Source organism: Pangasianodon hypophthalmus, chromosome 4, assembly GCF_027358585.1.
Source record: "Pangasianodon hypophthalmus isolate fPanHyp1 chromosome 4, fPanHyp1.pri, whole genome shotgun sequence".
Classification (NCBI taxonomy): domain Eukaryota; kingdom Metazoa; phylum Chordata; class Actinopteri; order Siluriformes; family Pangasiidae; genus Pangasianodon; species Pangasianodon hypophthalmus.
Window position 1 is genome coordinate 26,696,928 of NC_069713.1, and position 23,652 is coordinate 26,720,579.

Below are 23,652 nucleotides of genomic sequence, written 5' to 3' on the forward strand. Positions count from 1 at the left end.
TTATGGAGTTCACTGCAGATATCCAGTTGAACATGGTCCCAAGGTTGAGTAGGCCAAGGCACAGACTGCAGTGGTGATGGGGGCAATGGGCCAGTTTTCCTGCTTATAAGACATGGAGTACAGTTCCGAACAAGCTGCTTAATGTCTTTGTCCAGCCCTGGCCACCATACGAGATCCCTACAACACTGCTTCGATTTAACTATGCCGAGATGGCCCTCCTGTGCCATGGCCAGCACCAGTTCATGTTTCACTCTGGCGTATGGCTGGACATCTGGTGGGACTTGAACTGGCCAGCCATTGAGGATGATCGCGGACAGCAGAGAGAGTGGCATCAGCAGCTGACTCTTCTGTGAGTTCCTCCAAGGACACAGAGGCCATAAGGTGTGCATGCACAAGATGGATGAGGTCCTCATCCTCAACCACATGACATTGTGAACTTTATTGTTAGGTTATACTGCTGGAGGCGGTAAGTCCAGCAATACATGCGTAGGGGGTTGTGGCCGGACCCAGATGTGGACATAAGTGCGGGGAGGGCTTGGTGGTTGTTTTAAGGGTGAATTTTTGGCCATAAAGGTAGGCATGCCAAAGCTCACAGGCCCATACACAAGCCAGAGCCTCCCTCTCTCCAGCTGAATACTTCTGTTCTGTCAGTCTGAATGCACGAGAAGCAAAAACCACAGGCCATTCAATGCCATTCTGGAGTTGTGAAAAAACAGCTCCAGCAGCCATAGCTGAAGCATCACAAGTGACCAGTGTTGAGCAGTCAAGACTAAAGTGGGCCAGGACAGGGGGACTCATCAACAGCTACATGAGTGTGTGCACGGCTTCAGGAAAGGCTGAAGACCATGTCCAGGGGGCATCCTTTTTAGTAGCTGTCAGAGAGAGCATGTAATAGCAGGATACTGAGGCAGGAAACGTATGTAGTATGTTGTCATCCCCAGAAACGAGGCAGCTTACGCCGCAGATGAAGGCTCTGGCACCTGATGGATAGACATCATTGGAATGCAAGGGCGAAAGACCCTTGGCTGAAACATGAAAGCCAAGAAAATCAACCTCTGTCACTGCAAATAAGCATTTCTCTACATTAAGTGTCAGATTATGTTGACTGAGAGGAGCAAAAGTGGCCCTTAAGCTCTGTTCATGAGTCACTGCATTGGACAATGACATCAGCAACGTAGACAGCAATGCCAAGGATGCCAGCCAAGATGGTGGACGTGATTTTTTGGAAACAGCTAGTGGCAGAGCTGAGTCCAAAGGGCATCCTGGTCCAACATGCAGGACAAATGCAGTAAGGTTTCTGCTGTCTGGATGGAGGGGAACCTGAAGATAACCGTGGCTTAGGTCAAATTTAGATGAGCCATGAAAGTGTGTGGTCAGATCTTTGATTGTTGGCAGAAGGTAGCGATCAGGAATTACTGCTTTGTTGACAACCCCGTAAGTCCACACAGACTCTCAGACTGCCAAATTTTTTCTTAGCTGCAGTCAAATAAGACACCCATGGGGAGGCATTTACAGGTTCAAAGTTCTGCAGTGACTTGTTAACGCAATGCCAGCGGAATGTGGCAAAGTGGCTGAATTATTGGTTTCACTGTGGGGTCCAAGAGAGGTTGGTGTGTGAATGCTACTAAGCACCCAAGGCCATCAGTGTCAGCCATTCTCGACAGCAGGAAGAACTGACTGTAATGCGGCGCTTAACAGGAAATGGGAATTGGGGAAGAGCCTTGTTCTCATACCGGACAGGCGCATGTATGAGACCAATAATGTCAATTGCCAAACTTCCATATCCAAAGAAATTCAGAGTGGGCAGTTGGAGGGGCAAATGTGGCAGGAAGCATTCCTATGTGGTGATGTGTAGTGAGACTTTAGCCCCTGTGTCCAGTAAGAGGGGAATACAAGTGCTGTTAACAGCACACGTAGAAAAAAGCTGTTGAATTAGCGATGATTGAATGAATGATAGCAGGGGTTGCAGCATTAGCACATGGGTTTCGTTGTGTAGGAGATTCAACTGGAGCAGACCGACACCATTTTGCAAAGTGGTTAACAATGTTGGCATGTTTGCCCCCGTGCCGGACAGTCAGGGGCATGTGACGAGAGTCTAGTGGAGCCACAATTTTCACATCGGCGCTGAACTTGAGGGTGTATATTGTATGTCAGCACTTGAAGATGTGTCTGCCTCAGAGTCAAAAAAAATAAATAAATTCTAGTGTCAGCGTCACTCCCTGTTATCCAAAACCTTTAAAGGAAGAGTCATTCATCCTATCTTTTATCAATGTAATGAAAACATTGCCTTAACTAGAATATTAGATTCTAAGTGTTTAAGTATGCAACAGACTGGCCACTTACTAAAAACAATAATGTATTATAGTAAAGTACTCATCCACTCCTTTAGCTAGCCAGCATTACATGTATGCCATCATGGCCGTTAAAATGGTTGACAGTGACATCGACAAACTGTTGAACGTCCAGGCAGAGACCCACTGATTTGTTCCACTCAGTAGGATGCGTAACATTTTTTGAAATACTGGTATCTAGTCTTACTAACTTTCACCATCTACTGTTAGGAATGCATAGGAAATGCATTTATTTAATTCAGTCTGTTGAAGCAGGGAGATGCTTATTAAGATGTTTCATTAAAAAAAAAAAAACACCATTAATGCACATAAATCCATCAATGCATCATTTAACCATAGTTGTAGAGTGTTTCATGTGTTTCATCCATTCATGCACCCACTAAATCCTCTCATTGTTCCTTTCTCCACTTATTGTATTTTAGAACTGTCCCAATCATCCTAAACCTAGCCATCCCAGATCACCAAACCATATAGGAAAATAATTCTTGAAAATAATTCCATTATAAACATACATATATGACTGGAACTAACTTTTATGCTTATTTTGCAGTAGTTCAGTTTTGCAACTTTCAGCTTCCCCATCCGTCAATAACACGCATGACAAAGTTTCCAAAAGTAGAAAAACTGTTAGAATTAGCACAAGATGGCGACAAATTGCGTTCACTCAGGTGAGCTTTAACGCTTAGTCAGCTGTTCTGTGAGAAATCTGTTTTATTTTGTATCTAAACTGAAAAGCAAATCCCCCCACACGTTATTCATATAAACCTCGCTATCATTTTGATTACAACGACAAACTGTAACCCAAAGAAAAGGCTACCTGTAAACTTTATATATTGTTTTTAGCCAGCAGGTGTCTCAGGAGTTCACCAACACACAGCTGTGTGTTTTTACCAGCGGTAAGTCTAAAAATACTACAAGTCAAAATAATCAGATTTGCCCACAGGTTTAGCAAATGCCCATACTTTTAATAACAAAAGTATCAAGAAGGCTCAGATGAAACGCTCCGTACATTGCCCTAAAACATGCCCGTGTTGATCGACTGTTTCGGATATCCTCTAATCGTCCCTGAATCCTGAGCAGTGCCATGTGATCGAGCTGGGAAAGCGGACTGGCTTTTTAAACCGGAGAAGAGCTGAGGTCTAATCTGAGAGTCACGGGCGTCAATAAGCAAGAGCAAATTCAAACAAAGTCGCGACTTGAAAAATGCAAGCGTACAGCTCGACGGTTTCAAAATAGCCACATGGACAGAAAAAAGTCGTGTCGTCGAAGGCGAGGAAGGAAAACTGCTGTGTATTCGTGGTGCAGAGGAAAGCGCTGATTTATGAATAGCAGTAGGGGAGCTTTAAGCTCTTCACTATCCGACAAACGGAGCGGAAAACTTTGGTAGAAAAACTTTTGATGCTTCGCTTCGATTGTGAATTGGGGACATTGCATCTGTGTTAATCTGAGATAGAATTAAAACGTTTGAAAACAATATTATTTTCAGACGAAATTAATAATTATTGATTTGGTTCGGTACCAATTCAGATGTAGCCTCTGAAACTGTAGACTGTACAAAGCGTGTCTTTTCTTCTTTCATTCTGATTGGGTCGATAAAAAAACTAAGAAGACGAAAAGGATGGGAAACTTCTAGTTAACGTTCGGACATGGTGAAAGCTACCTCCTGGTTTGGTTTGTAAATTACACACATCAACAAAATCGCGTTTTTGATGTTACATATCCGTGCTGCGTTATCAACCGGATGGTCACACGTAGCCTAGCTAACTGCTAGCTACATTACTTCTCCATGGTAAATAAACTCCAGCCGGTGTTGACGTCAGTTAAGTCGGCGTTGGTTCATTTCTGTAGAAAACGCTTTTAAAACCAGCTTGTCCCGTGGATGGAGTCTCTGTCGGGAATTTACCGTGGGGGTGTATCCGGCATGGAGACGGACTCGATGACCGGAGACGTGGACTCCGTGCAGGGAGTCTCTTTTCCTGTAGATCCGGTGCTCGACGGCATTTTGATGGACTCCCTTTGCCAGCAACAAGGATGGATGCGCGTATATGGTAAGTTTTATATATGCTTACCTCAGCGTTACAAACCCAGTCAGTGTTTTCTAACAATCCCCTGATTTATTTTTGACCTCTTCACCTCACGGCCCGTGAAGCTTGAATACGAGGCATGACGTATGCCCCAAAGAGCTGAAAATAAATAAGGCAACAAAAATGTTAAGTCTTAATTATGACAAATCGAATTTATATAAATGCTAGCTGGCTAGTCACCATATTGCTGAAAGTGAAGTACACAGTAGAGTAAACAAAGCAACATGTTAGCGTAACGCCTTTCCTCGCTGTGAAGATTATCAAAAGACCTCTGTTATGGCTTTTTTTTTAAGATTTCTAGTTTAATACTTTAATGTTTAATACATATTAATATATATTATGCCCTGTTAGAATTCAGTCGGTTTATTACGTTTTAAAAGGATCTCTTCATGTCATATGGGTTCATGTGAAGAGATCTTGTAATATAACATGGCCTGTGGCTTCATTGTAACTGTTCACATCTGTGCTAAGTCTGTAGTGTCATAATCTGATCTCTTGTCTGCTTCCAGATCATATGCCATTAATGTTCTTGGCTGGCCTATGATGTGTGTAATGTGATTAAGAAAGACATGTGCTGGAGGGGCTGACCATCAGTGGGCTTTGACAGCGTTCAAATCTGGGGATTATTGATTCATTTTTATTGACGTGACACCTAGAGGGTTGGATCTGTCAGTCTCTTTACACGGGATTTATCTTCTCACATGTTTGATAATCCTGAAAAAAAAAGAGCCAGGCCTCATGTTATTATGCAACAATCCCACTTTTTTTCCACAATTTCCAATTTGTTCCTGATATCAGAGCTCTTAATATCAGCTGATACCTGGCACTGATCCAATACTGACATCCTCACACTAAACAAGCCTGTTGTTTGCAAGCATTTGTTGCCAAATATTGTGAAACATCAGAAGCAGGTTCTGTCCTATGCTAAACGTAAGATCTGTGTTGTCAATCAACACCAGGCGCATTCACAGCTTAAAATACTGGGCATGTTAAATCTGCTCTGATGCTGATCCAGGATTTAAAGCTGGTATCACCCCCAATGTCTATACATTGTACTAAGTGTACAATGTTTTGAATAATATTCCGTGACTATAGTGTGTAATGTGGTGCAAGTGTGGGTCAGTGTTGGTTGTGTGTCAGGTATTTGTAGTCCCATTGTCACTGAAGTTGTATTATGAAAGTCGTATTACTTAAAAATCATCTAGTTCTGTCTACCTGTAGACACCCTCAGTCCTCAGTGTTTCATTTCATCTCCTAAACCTATATATTGGAGGAAAGAAGGCAGGGTTCAAGGTATCATCTGGAAAATAATGGTCTTAATATTATTTTTATGTTTTGGAGACATTTTCAGTAAGTCCAGATGTGTTTTGCCTTCCCTTTTTTTTGAAGACTGGCTTTATGTTAACTTGCTTCCTAATATCACATAATACTTCTGTCTGTCTTTTCAGATCCATTGTGTTATGACAATGGTCTTATCCCTCTCTTTTGCAGTTTTACCAGTGCTGATTGAAACTGGTGCAGCACTGAGACAAGGATGAGTCATAGCCAGATGATACCAGTGATTACAACCTCTTCCATGTTTGCTTGGTTTTAGTTGCTATGAATTCTACTCAGTGAGAGGACCCAGGAAAAGTTGTGTTTTGTTGGGAAAAAATGTTCATAAAGGAATCCAGATAAATGAAAGATGATTATATAGAATGTATTGTTCTTGGGGGATATGTGAATGTCATGGAATGTCTGCTTCTATTTATTCTTATTTTGTGTTCCTGAGAAACTGAGAGAACAGCTTCATTTGAGTAGACAGCAAAAGAATCCTTTCGTAGGATTCTGTGTTTTTCTTATTCAAAAATGTTTGGTTTTAGGCATAGGCTAGGTCTTTGTTTCTGTGGGCGTCTGATTGCAAATGGAGAGATGCGTTGAAATGCTTCCTCCCACAAAGCTCTTTACAGACCTGGTAAATCAGTGTACCTGATTTGTCAATGGAAAACAAAAGGTGATAAGTTCAAAAGCGTGCTCAAAAGCCTACTGTCCAACTTAGGATGTTTTCTATTTCTTGGCACATTCCCAGTCCTAGTTGTTTTATAAAGATGGGCCAGTTGTCTTCTAATGAATGAAGGTGAATGCCTCTCTCTGTCCAAAGCTAGAGGAGTCTTATTGCTGTAATTACAACATCATTGCTCGGATGTGTTTGGTCTTACTGAGGGGGGGGTTTGGGGTTGGGATCGGGATCTGATGTAAACAGCCCATTCTGTGAATAACCTCAGTGGGCAGGCACCAATGGGCTCGTCACTGCGTTCCAGAACTGAAATAACTCAATATGGCCCGTACTGCTGTTCTCTCTCTCTTCTTTTCCTCTTTTGTATATCTCCTTCCTCATGTAGGAAAAGCATGGCCCACCTCTTGGCTCATCTTGTCAACATGACTCATGTGAAGTTATATGGACATTCAAGAGGAATGTCTTTTTTCCATGCTTGGGATTGTCTTGTTGATCTTAACTTGATTCATTATTTGCCACTGTTGCTAAAAAAATGTTGCGTGCTTCTACATGAAAATGCTATTAAAACACTGTTAGGATTGAAAGTAAAGATTCTGTGGGAAATTCTGTTAGAAAGTACATTTTTATTTGGAAAACATGATGCTTATTCACCAGTATCATATCTTTTTTCAGGCTATTAAAAACCATATGGATTAGGTTCCTTAGCCAACACGAAGTTTCGTACTACATGCTATTGAATGGCACATTATTCTGGCAAAGCTTATTAAAGGTGAATAAGAAAAGAGAGGCATTTTTAGGATGTTTTCTAGTTCTTGGCACATTCCCAGTCCTAGTTGTTTTATAAGGATAGGCCAGTTGTCTTCTAGTGGGTGAAGGTGAATGCCTCTCTCTGTCCAAAGCTACAACAGTCTACTGTATTTACGTCATTGCTCAGATGTGTTTAGTCTTATTGAGGAAGCTAAGAGAGCAATGAGGAAGGAAAGTTGGTTTCAGTACTACAGTGAATAGTGGGCTTATGTAAAACTCCTGCCCTGTCCACTCTCAAGATGTGTGTGTCCCTGCTGTTCCCCCACCTTCTTCCCATCATCCTGTATTGCAGCTCTCTCGCTCTTCCTGTGCTCTTTTGTATATCTCCTTCCTCACTTACGAAAAGCATGGCCCACCCCTTGGCTCATCTTATCAACATGACTCATGTGAAGTCATATGGACATTCAAGAGGAGTGTCTTTTTTCCATGCTTGAAATTGTTATGTTGCTCTTAACTTGATTCATTAGTTTCCACTATTGCTAGAAATTTGTTGAGTGCTTCCACATGAAAATGCCATGTTAGGGTTGAACATAAAGATTCTGTGGTAAATTATGTTAGAAAGTGCATATTTATTTGGAAAACATGATCCTTATTCACCAGTATCATATCTTTTTTTTTCAGGCTATTGAAAATCAAATAGATTAGGTTCCTTAGCCAGAAGTTTTGCACTACATGCTATTGAATGGCATACTATTCTGGCAAAGCTTATTAAAAGTTAATAAGAAAAGAATAAGGGTGGCATGGCAGTAGGTGGATTGGCTACACTAAATTGCCCACAGATGTAAATAAGTGTGTGAATGTGTTTGGGATTGGCACCCGATCCACGATGACTCTAACCAGGATTAAGCATTAAGCAGTTACTAAAGATGAATGATGAATGAATGAAAAAAAGGATGAGGCAAGGGTTTATCTTTTTGTGTTTCTCTGCTTTGTAGTAGACAGTTATTGATGCAGATTATCTGTGATCTCTGCTCCACTGACCACTGAATTCAATTTATCAAGGAACTGCAAGGCTTATATTCATTTTGGTCTTGGACGATTTGAAGTCAGCTGATGTTCTACAAAGGCTTATTGGTGAAAAGGCTTCGAGCACCAGTCATTTGCCTGGAGTTTGCCTCATTGTAGTCACAAGAACTTCACATGGTCTCAAACAAAGTTTAGACCTGCTTCTTCTCCCAAGTCCAGTCTCAAAAGTGTCTTTGTTTACTTTTATAATGTTCAACAGAGTGTGGTAGGATGTAGGCTAGATTACTTTTAAGATACCTACAGTAGCCTACTGAGCACTTTATTCAATTTATCAAGGAAACGTGAGGCCTTTGCTGAGTTGTGTTGAAGAGAGAGTCATCTGCAGTGAAAAACACACATTTGTCCACTATCCACATGCATTGTCTATACTTTTTGCTTTGACACAAGCAGCTTCATAGGATTAAAAAGAGTGGCCCAGTTTTTCAGGCGATACCTGGGTACACAAGAAATCATCCTCTATTTTCCTCTTTTCAATCCCAATTCCTGATCTTTTATGATGCTTTGTCTGTCTGGTGTACTTACAGTAAAGAAATGATTAAGGTCAAGGGTTAGATTAAGAGTCATATTAATATTTTAGTGTATGCATCTCTGCAGAATTTTTCTACCCATAATTACAATGGATATAGACCTTGCATTTATTATTTCCAACTGCCTGGACACCAGTTTCTTGGCTTTCAGATTAGATTCAGAAAACATTCATGTTGTTCTGCTTGAGGATGTTTGCATGAGGCAGCTCTCTGGAAGCTCATATAGCCCCATAAGGCCACCATTGCTGCCATCTTTGTCACTTGGACATTAATTCCTAATGGGGCATGTCTCAGAGCAAACATCATACTTCTGTTTGCTATTGATTAGCTTATTTCACCAGCACAACTAGCACATTGCATGCTTCCTGCCTGCTTTCAACAAGCAAGCCACCAGCTTTATCCCGCAAGCCCCTAAAGACCAATACTTACACACTGAATAATTCTAGATTGATTGGCTTAATTGGTTTATCTGTAAAAACACCCCTAAAGCTCAATGACTTCTTGTTACTCATTTCACCTAAAGTACAGCTGTGCCTGGGGATTTGCATTTATGAATCTCTGTAATGTGATCACACCAATTAAATTACAATGTTTCTCAGCTTGTGGCATATGCAGCTTGCACTCTGAAATGTGGTTATAGTTTATTATAAGTTATTCAAGCTTAGTATTCTCTGCATAGTCTTCAGCGTTAAATATTTGCGTGCCCCAAGTTAAAGTAAAATTTGTGGCTGATTACAGATCATAGAAAGTGGAATATTTTGTAGGTGGGCACTGCATGCAAAGATGCCGTCCACAATCATCAAGTCTTCACATGGCCCGAATCTGAGTGTCTTATTAGCAGTTCTTTCAGAGTGATGATCAAATGCTGCACTCGACTTGGCTCGAAAATGGGAACTTGGATTTGCATCCTTTTTACCTCTGTGCATACAAGCTACAAAGTGGGGAAAAACATAAATGCTTCCTTGTTCATCTATATGTTAGTAACTACCTAGTCAACTAACTGTAACGAGTGATGTAAACTGTATAGTCAGTGATTTAGCAAGCCTGTATACAGTCAGGTCCATAAATATTTGGACAATGACGCAATTTTTGTAATTTTGCTTCTGTACACCACACCAATAGATTTGAAATGAAACGATCAAGATGTGCTTGATGTTTAGACTTTCAGCTTTAATTCAAGGGGTTTAACAAAAATGTTGCATTAACCGTTTGGAATTACAGCCATTTCTTTCCAGAGGCCTTCCATTTTCACAGGTTCAAAAGTAATTGCATGTTTGACTGATAAGCACTTCCATGGCCAGGTGTGGCCTGTTTCCTCCTTATTTCATGACAAATTAAGGAGATAAAAGGTCTGGAGTTGATTCCAAACGATAAATTTGCATTTGGTAGCTGTTTGTGGGAACTCTCAATACATACTCTCAGCAATAACATTAAAACCACCTGCCTAACATTGTATAGGTCCCCCTTGTGCTGCCAAAACAGCTCTGACCCATCGAGGCATGGATTCTACAAGACCTCTGAAGGTGTGCTGTTGCTGTGGCACCAAGACGTTAGCAGCAGATCCTTTAAGTCCTGTAAGTTGCGAGGTGGGGCCTCCATGGATCGGACTGGTTTGTCTGTCGCCCTGTCGCTGGTTCACCAGTTGTCCTTCCTTGGACCACTTTTGGTATGTACTAACCACTGCATACCAGGAACACCCCACAAGACCTGCCATTTTGGAGATGCTCTGACCCAGTCATTCCTAACCCTTGTCAAATTCGCTCAGATCCTTACACTTGCCCATTTTTCCTGCTTCCAACACATCAACTTCGAGAACTGACTGTTCACCTGCTGCTAAATCTATCTCACCACTTGACAGGTGCCATTGTAACGAAATAATCAATGTTACGCACATCGTCTGTCATTGGTTTTAATGTTATGGCTGATCTAAAGCTAATGCTTATATAAAGTACAAATCATTTAAAGATAAGAAGTGCTACTTTGTTTACTGCTGACGCTTTGCGCAGCCATGTTGATTCGAAGTAACTTGCTGAACTTGCTGATACCAGTACTGCTGGCAGTTGATTATATCACAATATATAGGTTTGCTATACCATACGTAGAAATGGTATGTAGTCGTGTATTGTGATATGGTATGTTACTGCTCTACATTACTAAAACACCCCTTTAACATCTGCAGCTGCACTTCTAGGTGCCTCCTGCCACCTCTCCTTTGTTCTACGTCCTTCCTTCTTTTAATGTAGGAGAATATAATGCTACAAGTGTAAAGCCTGATTGTCAGCATTGTTTATGAGCTGAATTCACACATTTTATTTTAAAATGTGACACAAAGTGTGTTTTTCGTGTTCCCATGTGCTATTTGCTTTATGCATGTAGTTAAATACACAAAGTAGTGCAAAGTGTCAGTAGGTTGCACTTGCAGATGTAGACCGCTGCCAAATTACAGCAAAATGGAAGGATAGAGACGGTACTACTTATAGAAAGGGGATCACATATGGGGAGCTGTACTGTAATGGCTTGGGACTGCGATTGCTGTAGTGGCTTTGGGGCTGCAGTTGCCACGAGCAGCTTCGTACTCAGGACTCCATCAGTGGACAGTGGATAGATTTTAACCAGCCGGACTGTGATGAATTTATTGGTTGCACAATTGCACTATTTGTCCATATAGTACACAATAATAGAAGGGATTTATTTATAATCGCACTATCCTTTGCACCCAGTTGAGGATGGGTTCCCTTTTGAACCTGAGGTTTCTTCCTCATATCATCTCGGGGAGTTTTTCCTTGCCACCGTCGCCACTGGCTTGCTCATTAGGGATAAATTCACAGTGATAAATTCAAATATTTACAATATATTTTTGTGAATCCATTTATTTCTGTAAAGCTGCTTTGTGACAATGTCCATTGTTAAAAGTGCTATACAAATAAAATTGAATTGAATTGAATTGAATTATAGGTCAGTGTATGTGTGCGTGTGCATGTGTGAGTGTGTGCATTTGTGTGTGGCTTGTCTCCACTTGTCTAATGCTATAAAGCAGTAGGCAGCATTGTGCAAAGGAGATCTGGTTTGATTACTTGATTGAGTGCCTTGTGGGGTCAAGTGATTGCTTTCTTTTTGGAGCTTTCATTTTGATTGGTTGTAGGTACATCTTACTAAGAAATCTTTCTTAGAGGTGATCACTGGCACCAGTACAATATGCTTACTGTTGTGGTGCCTTTGTATAAACAGAATGAAAAGAAGAAAAAGACAGGCCATCTAGAGGCTGTGTACAGGTTCACTAGGTAACCATGTGGTGAAATTATTTCACTGTTTAATTTTCTAATTGTGAGAGTCACGCCATGTGCTCAAACAGGAAACATCTCACTGTTGTGGTGAAGTGAAGGTCACATACCTCGCTGAACCTCTGGTGCCCTCTTGTCTGTTATCAGGGGCGTGCAGTTAACAGATTTAGAACAGAAGTCTGAAGGAGCATTCATACACAGACACACTCTTGTCCCACACATCCTTTTCCCATCGCATTCTGACGCCGTGACAGGAGAGGCAATACAAAACACAAAGGCTCATCAGCCGCTTTCAGGAAAAATGAAGGCCCTTCCTTCAATTCCCCTCAGAATGTCTGTCTCTTATAATGATGAAGCTATTTTATATGATCTAGTGCTGTTTTGCACTCCATCGGACTCCTCTTCATTAGGAAATGTGGAACCCGCTAGTATTTTTAAGCAGATATTTTGTATAAAACCTGTTTGCTTTGCTCTGGCTGTGATAGGAAATGGAGAGTTTAGTGTGTCCCTCTTTTTGCCTCTGTGTAGGCCTGATGGCCTCTGCATTGGTGGGGGTGGCAGGATTTCCCTTGGTGGAGCTACGAATCAAGAGTTTTAATCTCTTGAGTTGGTTAAAAATACACTCCCACATAATTTTGGGGAGGAGATTTGCCCTTATTAATGGGAAAAACACATGGTGCAATTGGGTCACGTTTTAGTTTTTGTTCCGTGTCCAGACATGTAATTGGTAACAGGTCATCTTAGTTACAGTGGTGACTGCATGTGGGTTTTGGTTATTGCATGTGGGTTTGGATCAGAAAACCCTCAGAAAATCTCTCACCTAAGAGATGAATTTCTTAACCTGATTAGATACACAAATTTTAATTCTCTTCTATTGCTGATTTGGCCAGCCTTAGCATAGCTTTTGTCCTCCTAATGCAGTCTTTAGATTTTTCTACTTCACCTGACTTCCAGGACCTGTTTATAGTGAGGAGTCATTTACAACTTGCCTGTTGTTAGAGCTCAACTAAGAGGGTTTTATTTCTCAACTGGAACTAATACAGTGTGGAAATTTAATTCTGTTAGTGCTGGATTGGCCAGCCTTAGCCTAGCTTTTAGCCTTTTAAATGCAACTTTTAACTCTGCCTCATGTGTTCTCTCTCTCTGTCTGTGTCTGTCTCTGTTCTCACTGTCTCTCTCTCTCGCCAGGCTGACAGGACCTGTTTATAGTGAGGTGCTGTTTATGCCCTTACTCCCCTTGGCTTCCTGCACAGAGCATAGCAATGCTGAAAGCAGATGCTGGCACAGTGGCCTCAGTGCAAGCACAGTCAATGTGTCGTTTTTCTTCTGCTTCAAAGTAGCAGCAATGCATCCTCATCCATCAGGAGTATGAGGACACATTGAGAAATTGGAAATAATAATTGTTTCTTTCTTGAACAATTCTGAATAAATGCATGAAATGTCATTATTAGACATTTACATAGATTTAGGCATAAATGCTTTATGTCAGCTGTATTAACTATCTCTGAAGCAAGATAAACACTAGACTAGAGCTGTCAGCTTCCATAAGACTTATTGTTCAAGTGCATATTAATAAACCTGATATCTGATTTTACCCTCAGAACAAATAGCGTAGTTTAAGCCAAGAGAAGAAAAAGAACATATCAAACTCTTATCATAAACCTTTGTATGAGTAAATAAATAAAAGTGAAATTTTTTATTGAATCTTTGACATTTATATTTTTAATGTTAAATAAATAATTACATCATGATCCTCAGAATCAAAATTCAGTTGAATTTTGTGTGAGGTCTTAAACGATTCCACTATTCAGGAGAGGTTAGAGTACAGAGATATAATATTGCTGGAATGCTGGGAAATGAAATGGTGAAAAACTAGACAGTCTATGATAACTAATCCAAAACCGCATAATGTCATACTAAATGGTGGCGCTGCATGATGACCTACTGTTTAGTTGTGTATTGTAACCTGATTATTTAAATAGTTGTGGTGTATTCTTTTGGTGTATTATTCAGTACAGTAGTATAAAGTTTGTGACTAAGCCTATTTTTCAGGCTCTGTTTGCTTTTTAGATTAATCATACTGAAAAACTAAAAAGAAAAATGACCTTTAGCTTGTCATGCTTTAGATCCTGTGGGTAGATGTTCTTATTGTCCCTGAGCACTGGGGCTGGAACTATTTCAGTCCTGCAGCAGTGCTCAGGAGGTGCTGGTGTTTAATGACCACTTTCACACCCAGCTTCTGGGCACCTGGTTCTTGCTGCAGCTATAATAAGGTGTTAATTGCTACAGTCCAGACACATCTCCTCCCGAGGGCTCTCAGAGCACCGGAAACACTCAGTATGACAAGAATTCAAACCTTTAGCAAATATCTTGTTGAGTAAGATTATGTTCATGTTCTAAACAATTGGTATACCTGCAATTCACACTTAGAAGAAAGCAACAGATAAACTTTTGTGTGGAGTTAATGAAATAATAAAATATTCTTTTTTTTTTTTTTTTAGTCCAAGTTCAAATATGTGACGTTTTTCATTCTCAGACAAAATCAACTACTTGCATTTGTACTTCTTCAAGGATATCACATTCCCTACGGCAGATTTGTGTTGGTGTCTTTAAGAGGTGTAAAGTGCAATGTTAACAGGAAACAGGAGTAAGGAAATAGCTGTGTGTCCCTCGCTGGGGGTCCTACATTTGCAAGTAACAGCTTTCATTCTGACTGCTCTCAAGACTAACAAAAACAGATTGGGGTCAACTATGTTTCAGTTTTTTCAAGAAATAAGGGCTGTGTTGTGGCAGGTGGTAAATGCGTCTTGCTGTTAATCAAGATCGAGTTAGCATGCCCCCATGATGGTGAAACTGGTAAAAAAAAAAAAAAAAATGTTCTTCCTCCACATTGTTGTTTCATAAATAATCCTGGATGAGCACATCAGCAAAATGACTAAATGTAAAATTAATTGCCATGGGATTAATTTACAGAAGTAATAGGACATTAAAAGGACATACACATTTATACAACTGAGCAGTTTAGGGTTAAGAGCCTTGTTTAAGGGGCCAGCAGGGCAGCTTGGTGGTGCTGGGATTTGAACTCATGACCTTCAGAGCAGTAGGCCAAGGCCTTAACGGTGTGTGCTTGTTTTATTATTATTATTATTATTATTATACTACAAAGGTTGCTGTTGAATGGTATTGTGTTCATTGTAATCTAGATATATTGTAATATATAAATGTTGAATTATTTTCATCCACTCAACTCCCTTCACATGCTCTTTTGTAACCTCTTCGTCTAATGTAACCCCTGCCATGTGGATTCATTTTGGGTTCAGATCCAGTGATCATAGAGAGAATATACTAGAAAATATGGATGATGTGAGGACAATGTTTAAAAAAAATGATACAGCTGTATCACAAACTGTAGCATCTACATAGGCCTCAAGAGGAAATAATCACAGTTCCCCATAAGCTCTTGGCTTAGTCATAGGCCAGGCCTGTTTGAAATGAACAGCAGGAAGATGCAGATAGTGGTGGTCAGTTTGTGAGATCAGTGGAATGACATGAACACAAGAGTGCTTTGTCCTGTTTGTGTACTCATTTATTTAGCTCTTTAAAGTGGACATGTGGCTGATATGAAGCTTAAATTATTTAAAACCTATTGTATAACTAAGCACTGTTTAGAAATCCTGTGGCATTATTACTACTGAAATGATGAAATGACCATTATGTTGATTTGCATTTCTCATTTTTCTCACACCTGCCTAATATTGGGTAGGCCCCACATGTGCCGCTAAAACCTGTCAAGGCATGGACTCCACAAGGCCTCTGAAGGTGTGCTGTGGTATCTAGCACCAAGACGTTAGCAGCAGATTTTTTAAGTCCTCTAAGTTGCAAGGTGGCTCCTCCATGGATCAGACTTGTTTGTCCAGCACATCTCACCGATGCTCAGTCGGATTGGAGGCCAAGTCAATGCCTTGAACTCTGTCATGTTCCTCAAACCATTCCTGAACAATTTTTGCAGTGTGACAGGGCGTATTATTTTGCTGAAAGAGGCCATTGCCATTAGAGAATACCGTTGCCATGAAGGGTATTCTTGGTCTGCAACAAAATTTAGGTAGGTGATACATGTCAAAGTAACGTCCACATGAAGGCCAGGACCCAAGGTTTCCCAGCAGAACATTGCCCAGAGCATCACACTGCCTCCACCGGCTTTCCTTCTTCCTATAGTGCATCCTGGTGCTATCTCTTCCCCAGGTAAGCGGTGCACACGCCTATCCACATGATGTAAAAGAAAACGTGATTCATCAGACCAGGCCACCTTCTTCCATTGCTCCATGGGCCAGTACCGATGTTCATGTGCCCATTGTAGGTGCTTTCGGTGGTGGACAGGGGTCAGCATGGGCGCTCTGACTGGTCTGTGGCTATGCAGCCCCATATGCAGCAAGCCGTGATGCACTGTGTGTTCTGACACCTTTCTGTCATAGGCAGCATTAACTTTTTCAGCAATTTGTGCTACAGTAGCTCTTCTGTGGGATTGGACTAGACAGGCTATCCTTCTCTCCCAGCGCGCATCAGTGCACCTTGGGTGCCCATATCCCTGTCGCCAGTTCAACAGTTGTCATTTCTTGGACATCTTTTGGTAGGTCTACATTTAAGTTTCATTATCATTCTGTTGTAAACATGTTGAAAATCCTCCTTTGGACATACTGTGAAATTAATAATCACAAGTGCATCGTTGAATGTGATATGAATTGTAGAAGGCCATGCTTAGAGTTCCTCTTACTTAACCAATAGGAATATTATAGTCAAGATTACTGATTTCTAGTTTTTTTTTTTTTTTTTTTTTTATAGTCTTTATTGACATTTGCAGTTATACAGAAAGTTGCTCAGTAAACTGTTCACGTCATTCAAATATATATAGTGAATAAATTGTTTTTTTTTATTATTATAACAGGATTATTTATGAAACAACAATGTGGAGGAAGAACATATATGCCAGCTGCAGACTAAATCTGTGCTGTCTGTGCTGTCCAGTGTTTTTTGACATTGGTTTATTTAGACAATCACTTCTTTTTACTCTTTCTTGGCATCATTTTTCTTAACCTAAAATACAGCAGAATTTCATCAGCGAAAGATAAACATAACCTCAACCAGTGGCACTGTTGTTGGGTTATGCTATCTGATTGGATAGTGTGAGCAAGCGGCAATGTGTGTACTTACCTCATTTCCTCCCAGGAAGCAGAGAAGCAGCGCATAAAGCAGGAAGTGACAGCGGAAGCGACATGTAGTGGACGTGTTCTTAGACAAAGTGGAGTCTAAACCTTTTATTGCGTACATCCTTCTCTAACATTTTGTCATATAAATAGGCCACACTAATGACAACATTGTTTCAACATTGATTGAAACAAAGGTGATCAAAGATTTCTTCATTTGAAGACGTCGTTGACTTTCTTGGGTATTGTGAGTGGGAACTCTCTGCCTCGTGCATTTATCTGACTGACTTCACTCTCATCCAAATGAGTCTAGAACGGAAAGCTACCCTTGTGGAGCGTCTGCGGTCTAGCAGAAACCCATCTCACTGCCTGACTGACGGAGAAAGTCCTCATCGATGGGCCATCCTCAGCAGGCCCTGGCTGAAACACCGCTCCAACTCTGCCCCCATGGAGTCCTTGGACACTCTTGAGAGCAGAATCCGGTACAAGCAGCCTGTGCTCATCCAGGATCTGACCTGTTCTAACAGGAGCAGCTACACGTTACCTGCCAATGTCCCTGATGTCAGTAAAGTCACCAGCTCAGGCATGCTACTGGAACACGTTCCACCTGACTTGCCCTGCTCAGCCTACAAAAGAGACTATTTACGCTCAACCTCTGAGCCAGGTACCAGCCTTATAACAGAACCCCAACCTCTACAGGGGAAACAGAGTAGCCACCCATTTTCTGGGATACTCTTGTCCATGTCACGGCGCATAAGTAGGATCCTGACAGCCAGAGAGGAGCCAGTATCTGTGGAGATGGCAGAAGCTGGTAGGAAGTTCTTATCATTCAAAACTTCAGCATGTACCAGTGCCACTGTCTGTTAGAACCATATTGGCTTCAGTGGAATTCAGAGGTTTATTCTGGTTATGTTTTAGGTCATGAATTACATTAGCACTGGCAGATCTGTTAATTACCCATGTGAGACATAGAAGGAAACAATCAACCCATTTGTCCAAGCGACAGTACCATAAGCTAGATTCTTTTATACAGAGACTTTTTTTTTTTTAATTTGGGCATGTTATTACATGCAGTGATCACAGTGAAAGCTGTCCATATTAAATGGCACAATCTTGGATTACATTGTTAGATTGTCTTGCTGAAACTAGCTTTTTAAATGCCCAACGTGCATTCTGTCCCTTCACCACTCATATCTGCATGTGTAGTTTATGAGCATTTTGAGACAGGAAATGAATATTTCTTATACAGCTAGTTGGATGCACTGGAATTCACCACAAAATCCACCACGTCAGTGCCTTGTCATCAGAAAATCAAGGGCTTTTTCTGATGTTCCACATAGACATCTCTAAGGTTTAAAGTTTTACACGTCTAGCTTTTGTCATTAGTATGGTTATGGTGTTATTGTTCGAGTTTCACTTCACTGTGAGTGAGCTCTCTTCCTTATTTGATGTCAGTGTTTTCCCCACAGCAACTAACTGGATTTTCCCTTTAGAATTACCAGAAATAAGATATTCCTAAAACCAAAAAAGCACATGTCAAACTCACTAAACTGAAAGGACTCCTAGTGTCATGTTGGATGCAATAAATTTAATTAGGAGTACCCTGGGTTCCTGAGTGTCCCTAGCAATATCACTGAGCTTCAGAGGGTGAAAACTTGTCCTGGAGTTGGCCATCAGTTTGTTGGTTGAAACATGTCCTTTTCCTTCTATCCCCCAAATCTGCTCATTGCTCCATTTTTTTTTGTCCTCTTTTTTCGTTGCAGAGGGAGGAGGGAAGCTGCTTTGCTCTTTTTGTATGCAAATAACGGTTTCAGCAGGCAGACAAAGAATGAAGCCACACCACCTGAAGCATTATTATCTTTACAAAGACTTGTCAGCAGGAGTCATGAGAAAATTCACAAAGCTCTCTGCTTTTCAAACGGGAGGCATCTCATTGACACCAGGATGCATGGAGTTGATTTCAGGGAAAGAATGGATGTGAAAGTGTTACTTATGGATTTTTTTTTTACAGTCTTACAGATAGTAGTCTGTGCCATCTGTAAGGGCAGTCATGACCTAATGGTTAGAGAGTCTGACTTGTAACACGAAGGTCGTGGGTTTGAGTCTAAGGTCCAGAGGGATTGTAGGTGGGGGGAGTGAATGACCAGCGCTCTCCTCCACCCTCAACCCCCCAAACACCGCCCGCCCCCCAAACACACACACACACAACTGCTCCCCGGGCGCAGGAGCAAAAAAAGGCTGACCACTGCTCCGGGTGTGTGTGTGTGTGTGTGTTCACTACTGTGTGTGCACTTGGATGGGTTAAATGCAGAGCACAAATTCCGAGTATGAGTCACCATACTTGGCCACACGTCACTTCACTTTCATACATTTAACAAACATATTTTTCTCTTCTCTGAGTGTTGAATAGCTCAAGGAATGTCCCTCAGAGTAGGTAGGACGAGCACAATATGAAAACTCAACTGCTGCTGGAAAGAGCCAGTATTATCTCACTGAGCCTGCCCTCATACCACTTGCCTAGTTTCAAGCTGTATAATGGAGCCACAACACACACAAAAACCTACCACTGTTGACTCAATGCTGGAATTCACTGTACAATTCCTGATTGTAGAAACCGGAGATGATGACATAGGCGTTCCTACTCTGGGGAAAAGAAAATCCAGAGAGATGCAAATGTGCCGGGCGTGCACAGCAGCGTATTTAAATATTAAACCAGGTTGTGGGTGAAGTGTTTACTTGTGGGTGAAACAACATAGCGCTTTCCCTGTCCCTGGCCTCAGCCACCCAATCAGAAACATAATGAAGAAGGTGCATACCAAAAGTGCAATTTATTTAGCATAACAGATATTTGTCTCTTTAGGAAATGCATTACTAACTCGTGGGATCACAGGTTGATACATCCAGTGAGTGGCAGTTCTGTGAGCAGAAACACCTTGTTTATGAGAGAAGTCAGAGGAGAATGGCCAGACAGGCTTGAGATAACAGGAAGGGTAGAGTAACTCAAACAACTATTCTTTACAACCATGGTGACTAGAATACACATGTTGAACCATGAGGTGGATGGGCTACAACAGCAGAACACCACATAAGTTTCGCTCCTGTCAGGCAAAAACCAAACTCTTTTACAACTAAATAATGATAAAGCCTATGCACTGCCAGTCTTGAAGAGATGCTTAAAGAAATAAATATCATTGCTTGTCCTGTACAGCATAATGTGTGTAAAAACAAATACCACCTTTATTAAATGATTGATATAGCAGTTATAAATTTGTTCAAAGAGCCTGCAGTAATAACTTGGTTTGGTCATCAGAAGCTCCATGTCTGTATCAAAAGTTTTCTATAGTTTACTCCAGTATATGTACAAAACACCTAATATTCACAAGCTGTACAGTAAGCTTGTTCTGTTATGAAGAAATTTGAGCTGGCTGCCCCCCACCCTGAGTCTTCTCACATCACAACCTCTCTTCTACAGCAGCCTGTGACACCAAACTCAATTATAAATGAAGCTGTTCTCTCCTGTAATTCAGATGGCACAGACTCGGAGCATTCCAGATCCACACTCACTTGCACTCTGCTGAGATACTGTGCCACCATCTGAGCTGAGACAGGCATGACAATGTCCACCTTCTTTGATGATTTATTTAGTAAAGAAGCCAGTGTAAAACCACTGTGTTATTTTTAGGTGGTCCTTCATGCTAATACTAATTCAGCTAAGATTAAATAGATTAGCTTATTTCATGGCAATTATTTGAGGCCTTATACCAGTTGATTACTGTGCCATCTTCTTGAGATTTTATCTCTGGCTCTGAGTTGGCTCAGACTCGTCACCTGTTGTCACTGAACTATGCCACAATGTCCACCACATGAGCAAAAGCACCCATTTTAAAATCCAACCAATTTAAATGTTTTGCTCCACATTTGTGGTCTAGTTGTGTTCTTACTCTGTGCGTCAGCTTTTTAGTGAAATGTTACTTCTGTTACCAAGAGCAGGTTGCAGCAGATTAGTGTCCAATGGTCTAAACTATTTTTCAGTGTTCTTAGTACATTATATCTTAGTTCACTATATCTCTGTGAGTTTCCGAGTATGAACACACTATTTATCCTAAAAGCATGTAAAGTGCACTGTTTGAGAAATAGGTGTTGACTATCCAAACATATTTTGACAGCTTTTATTTAGCAACAGTAAGGCTTGTTAGATAGCTTGCCAGGCTGCTGTTGTGCGCCATCTGTTCTGCATTTTTAAGGTACACCTCTAATATTATTTAATCTGGTCAAGACACAACCATAAGTGAGCATAGTTACTAGTTTGCATAAAATTAAGACTGTCTCAATTCAGTTTGTAGCATGTTGCTGTCTCCAGATCCTGTTTTTTTTACCTACAGTAATCATAAAGACATTCTGTGTTTATTCCAGGAGTATTCTTAACCATATTCTCATAATAAACATTTTTTTTAACACACTTAGTACTGTTCACCTTTATAGTAGTTGTAGAAGAGTTATCCAGAAGAGGATTCAATTTCTTGTGAGTCTTGTTGCTCTGAAGGTTTCTTCATCATGTCATCTCAGGGAGTTTTCCTTGCCACTAAATCGTCATTCAGATTTCTGTAAAGCTGCTTTGTGGCAATGTCTATTGTTAAAATTGTTAAATAAAATGTAATTTAATTCATTTGCATAGTTACATATATGATGAATGGTTGTCTGTTGCTTTGTTCACTTGCTAGTGTGGTGTGTAGCACCCTTTCTCTATATCTCCTTCCCTGCATTAGTTTACTGATTAACCAGTCTGCCCACTGCAACCAGCCATGTCAAAACAAAGCCCAGCATCCCTAAGCATCCCCTGTGTTCATCCTTCAGCTAGAGGCAACACACATTTTCACAGAGCTGCAACGATCTGCCGATTTGTTAATTGCAGCCATTTCCTTACTGTATAGACAGTGACTGTTCCCCTCTCCCCAGATAGCAATTAAAGCTGCTAACATACAGCACTGATAAATAGCCGCCTCAAAGTGGGATCATGATGTGCAATTCTGTAGTCAGCATCTGTGTAATGAAGAGGTACTCCAGCAATGTTTAATCAGATCCTTCACCACTTATAATGAGAATATAGAAAAGTCTCTACAACTGATTTAATTGACTCATTCATGTATTTTGCTAGTATTTGAAGCCAAATGGAATTCATTTTATAAAGAAGAAGCTGTGTGTTTCTGTCCCTTCAGAATTTCCCAAAAGTTTCTAAGCAGATGCTTTAATTGTTTTCCTTTCCCATGAAAGTTATACATATACAACATAGATTACAAACAAATTGATAGATGTATGCACTACATTCCTGTCAGTCATGTTGCCTGTCATTTCAGAGCATTTAGATGTTCTAGCCAAGGCAACAGCATGCATTTGTCCACTTACTATCCCTTTAATGACATTGTCATTTAATGAAATGATAATAATAGAAATGTGTCAGAGATGTTTATGTGAAATTATCACTGTTGGCACAATGAGTTGCTTTTTATTAATCTTATCTTATTAGTCTTTATAGTCAATAAATGAAATGGCCAGTAAATTGGGTATGGATTTCAGAGATCATAAGATGTCACCACCATACTAGCTTTTTAAAAAAAAAAGAAAAAGAAAAAAAGAATTGTTGAACAACTGTGTGTAGCTAATATTTTTGTATGGGATAAGCAATCTGTGTTAAGTTTATTGATAGCAGCAGGCAGTGACGGGCTTTAAGGAAGTACCAGTACCACATCTTATCTCACACACACACACACACACACACACACACACTATTCAATGAGCCAACCCATTCACTATATTATTTACCTTCTGATACCCCCCTTAACAGTCTGATGATGTAAGAGCTTTGTTTGAGCTGTTTGTGTTTATAGGTTGTCGTGACGACCAGCCTTTTGCATGCAGGACAAAGCATCTTCTGTTCTCCTCTAAGGTTGTTTGTGTGTGCACGCACGTGTGAATGTGTGTATTTGTGTGTGTTTGTACATGTCTGTGCACGCATGTTTCTGTGTGTGTGTGTGTGTGTGTGCAGGTGCGCGTGCACCTGGCAAATGCTGTGGGAATTTGGCATATCAAGGTGGTGAAACCAAAACGGGTTGAACGCAGTAGGCCAAATATAGAGACTAATTATGAGTTTGTATTACTATTTTTATACTTGTCTAGAAATATGAATACAAAGGATGTTTTTCAGTGGAAAACCACTTATTTGCACATCTGTGAAATCCAGGTCTTAGGATGAAATAATGGTTATATAATTTTTATTTTGTGAAAAAAGCAGAAGAGAATGTTGGTGCCATATAGAATCCTGCCTTGTGGCTCTCAGGTTGTAAATAGGTCCTTTGACCAGCAACAACATCCATATTTTAAG

At 40.6% G+C, this 23,652-nt stretch overlaps 1 protein-coding gene across 8 annotated transcripts in view; it reads left to right on the top strand.

Moving 5' to 3' along the window:
* The first annotated feature begins 3,304 nt into the window (after positions 1 to 3,304).
* The window catches only part of rasal2 (RAS protein activator like 2), an 81,283-nt gene continuing 60,935 nt past the window's right edge, over positions 3,305 to 23,652 (top strand). For 2 of the 8 annotated variants that reach the window (XM_034303953.2, XM_034303954.2), the window contains exon 1: positions 16,983 to 18,084. In XM_034303953.2, coding sequence (XP_034159844.2) covers positions 17,577 to 18,084 — 508 coding nt within the window. In that variant the 5' untranslated portion in view covers positions 16,983 to 17,576. Of the gene's footprint in view, positions 4,400 to 16,982; positions 18,085 to 23,652 lie in introns of those variants that run through there. The other 6 variants (XM_034303955.2, XM_053233633.1, XM_053233634.1 and 3 more) reach the window with 6 other exon arrangements.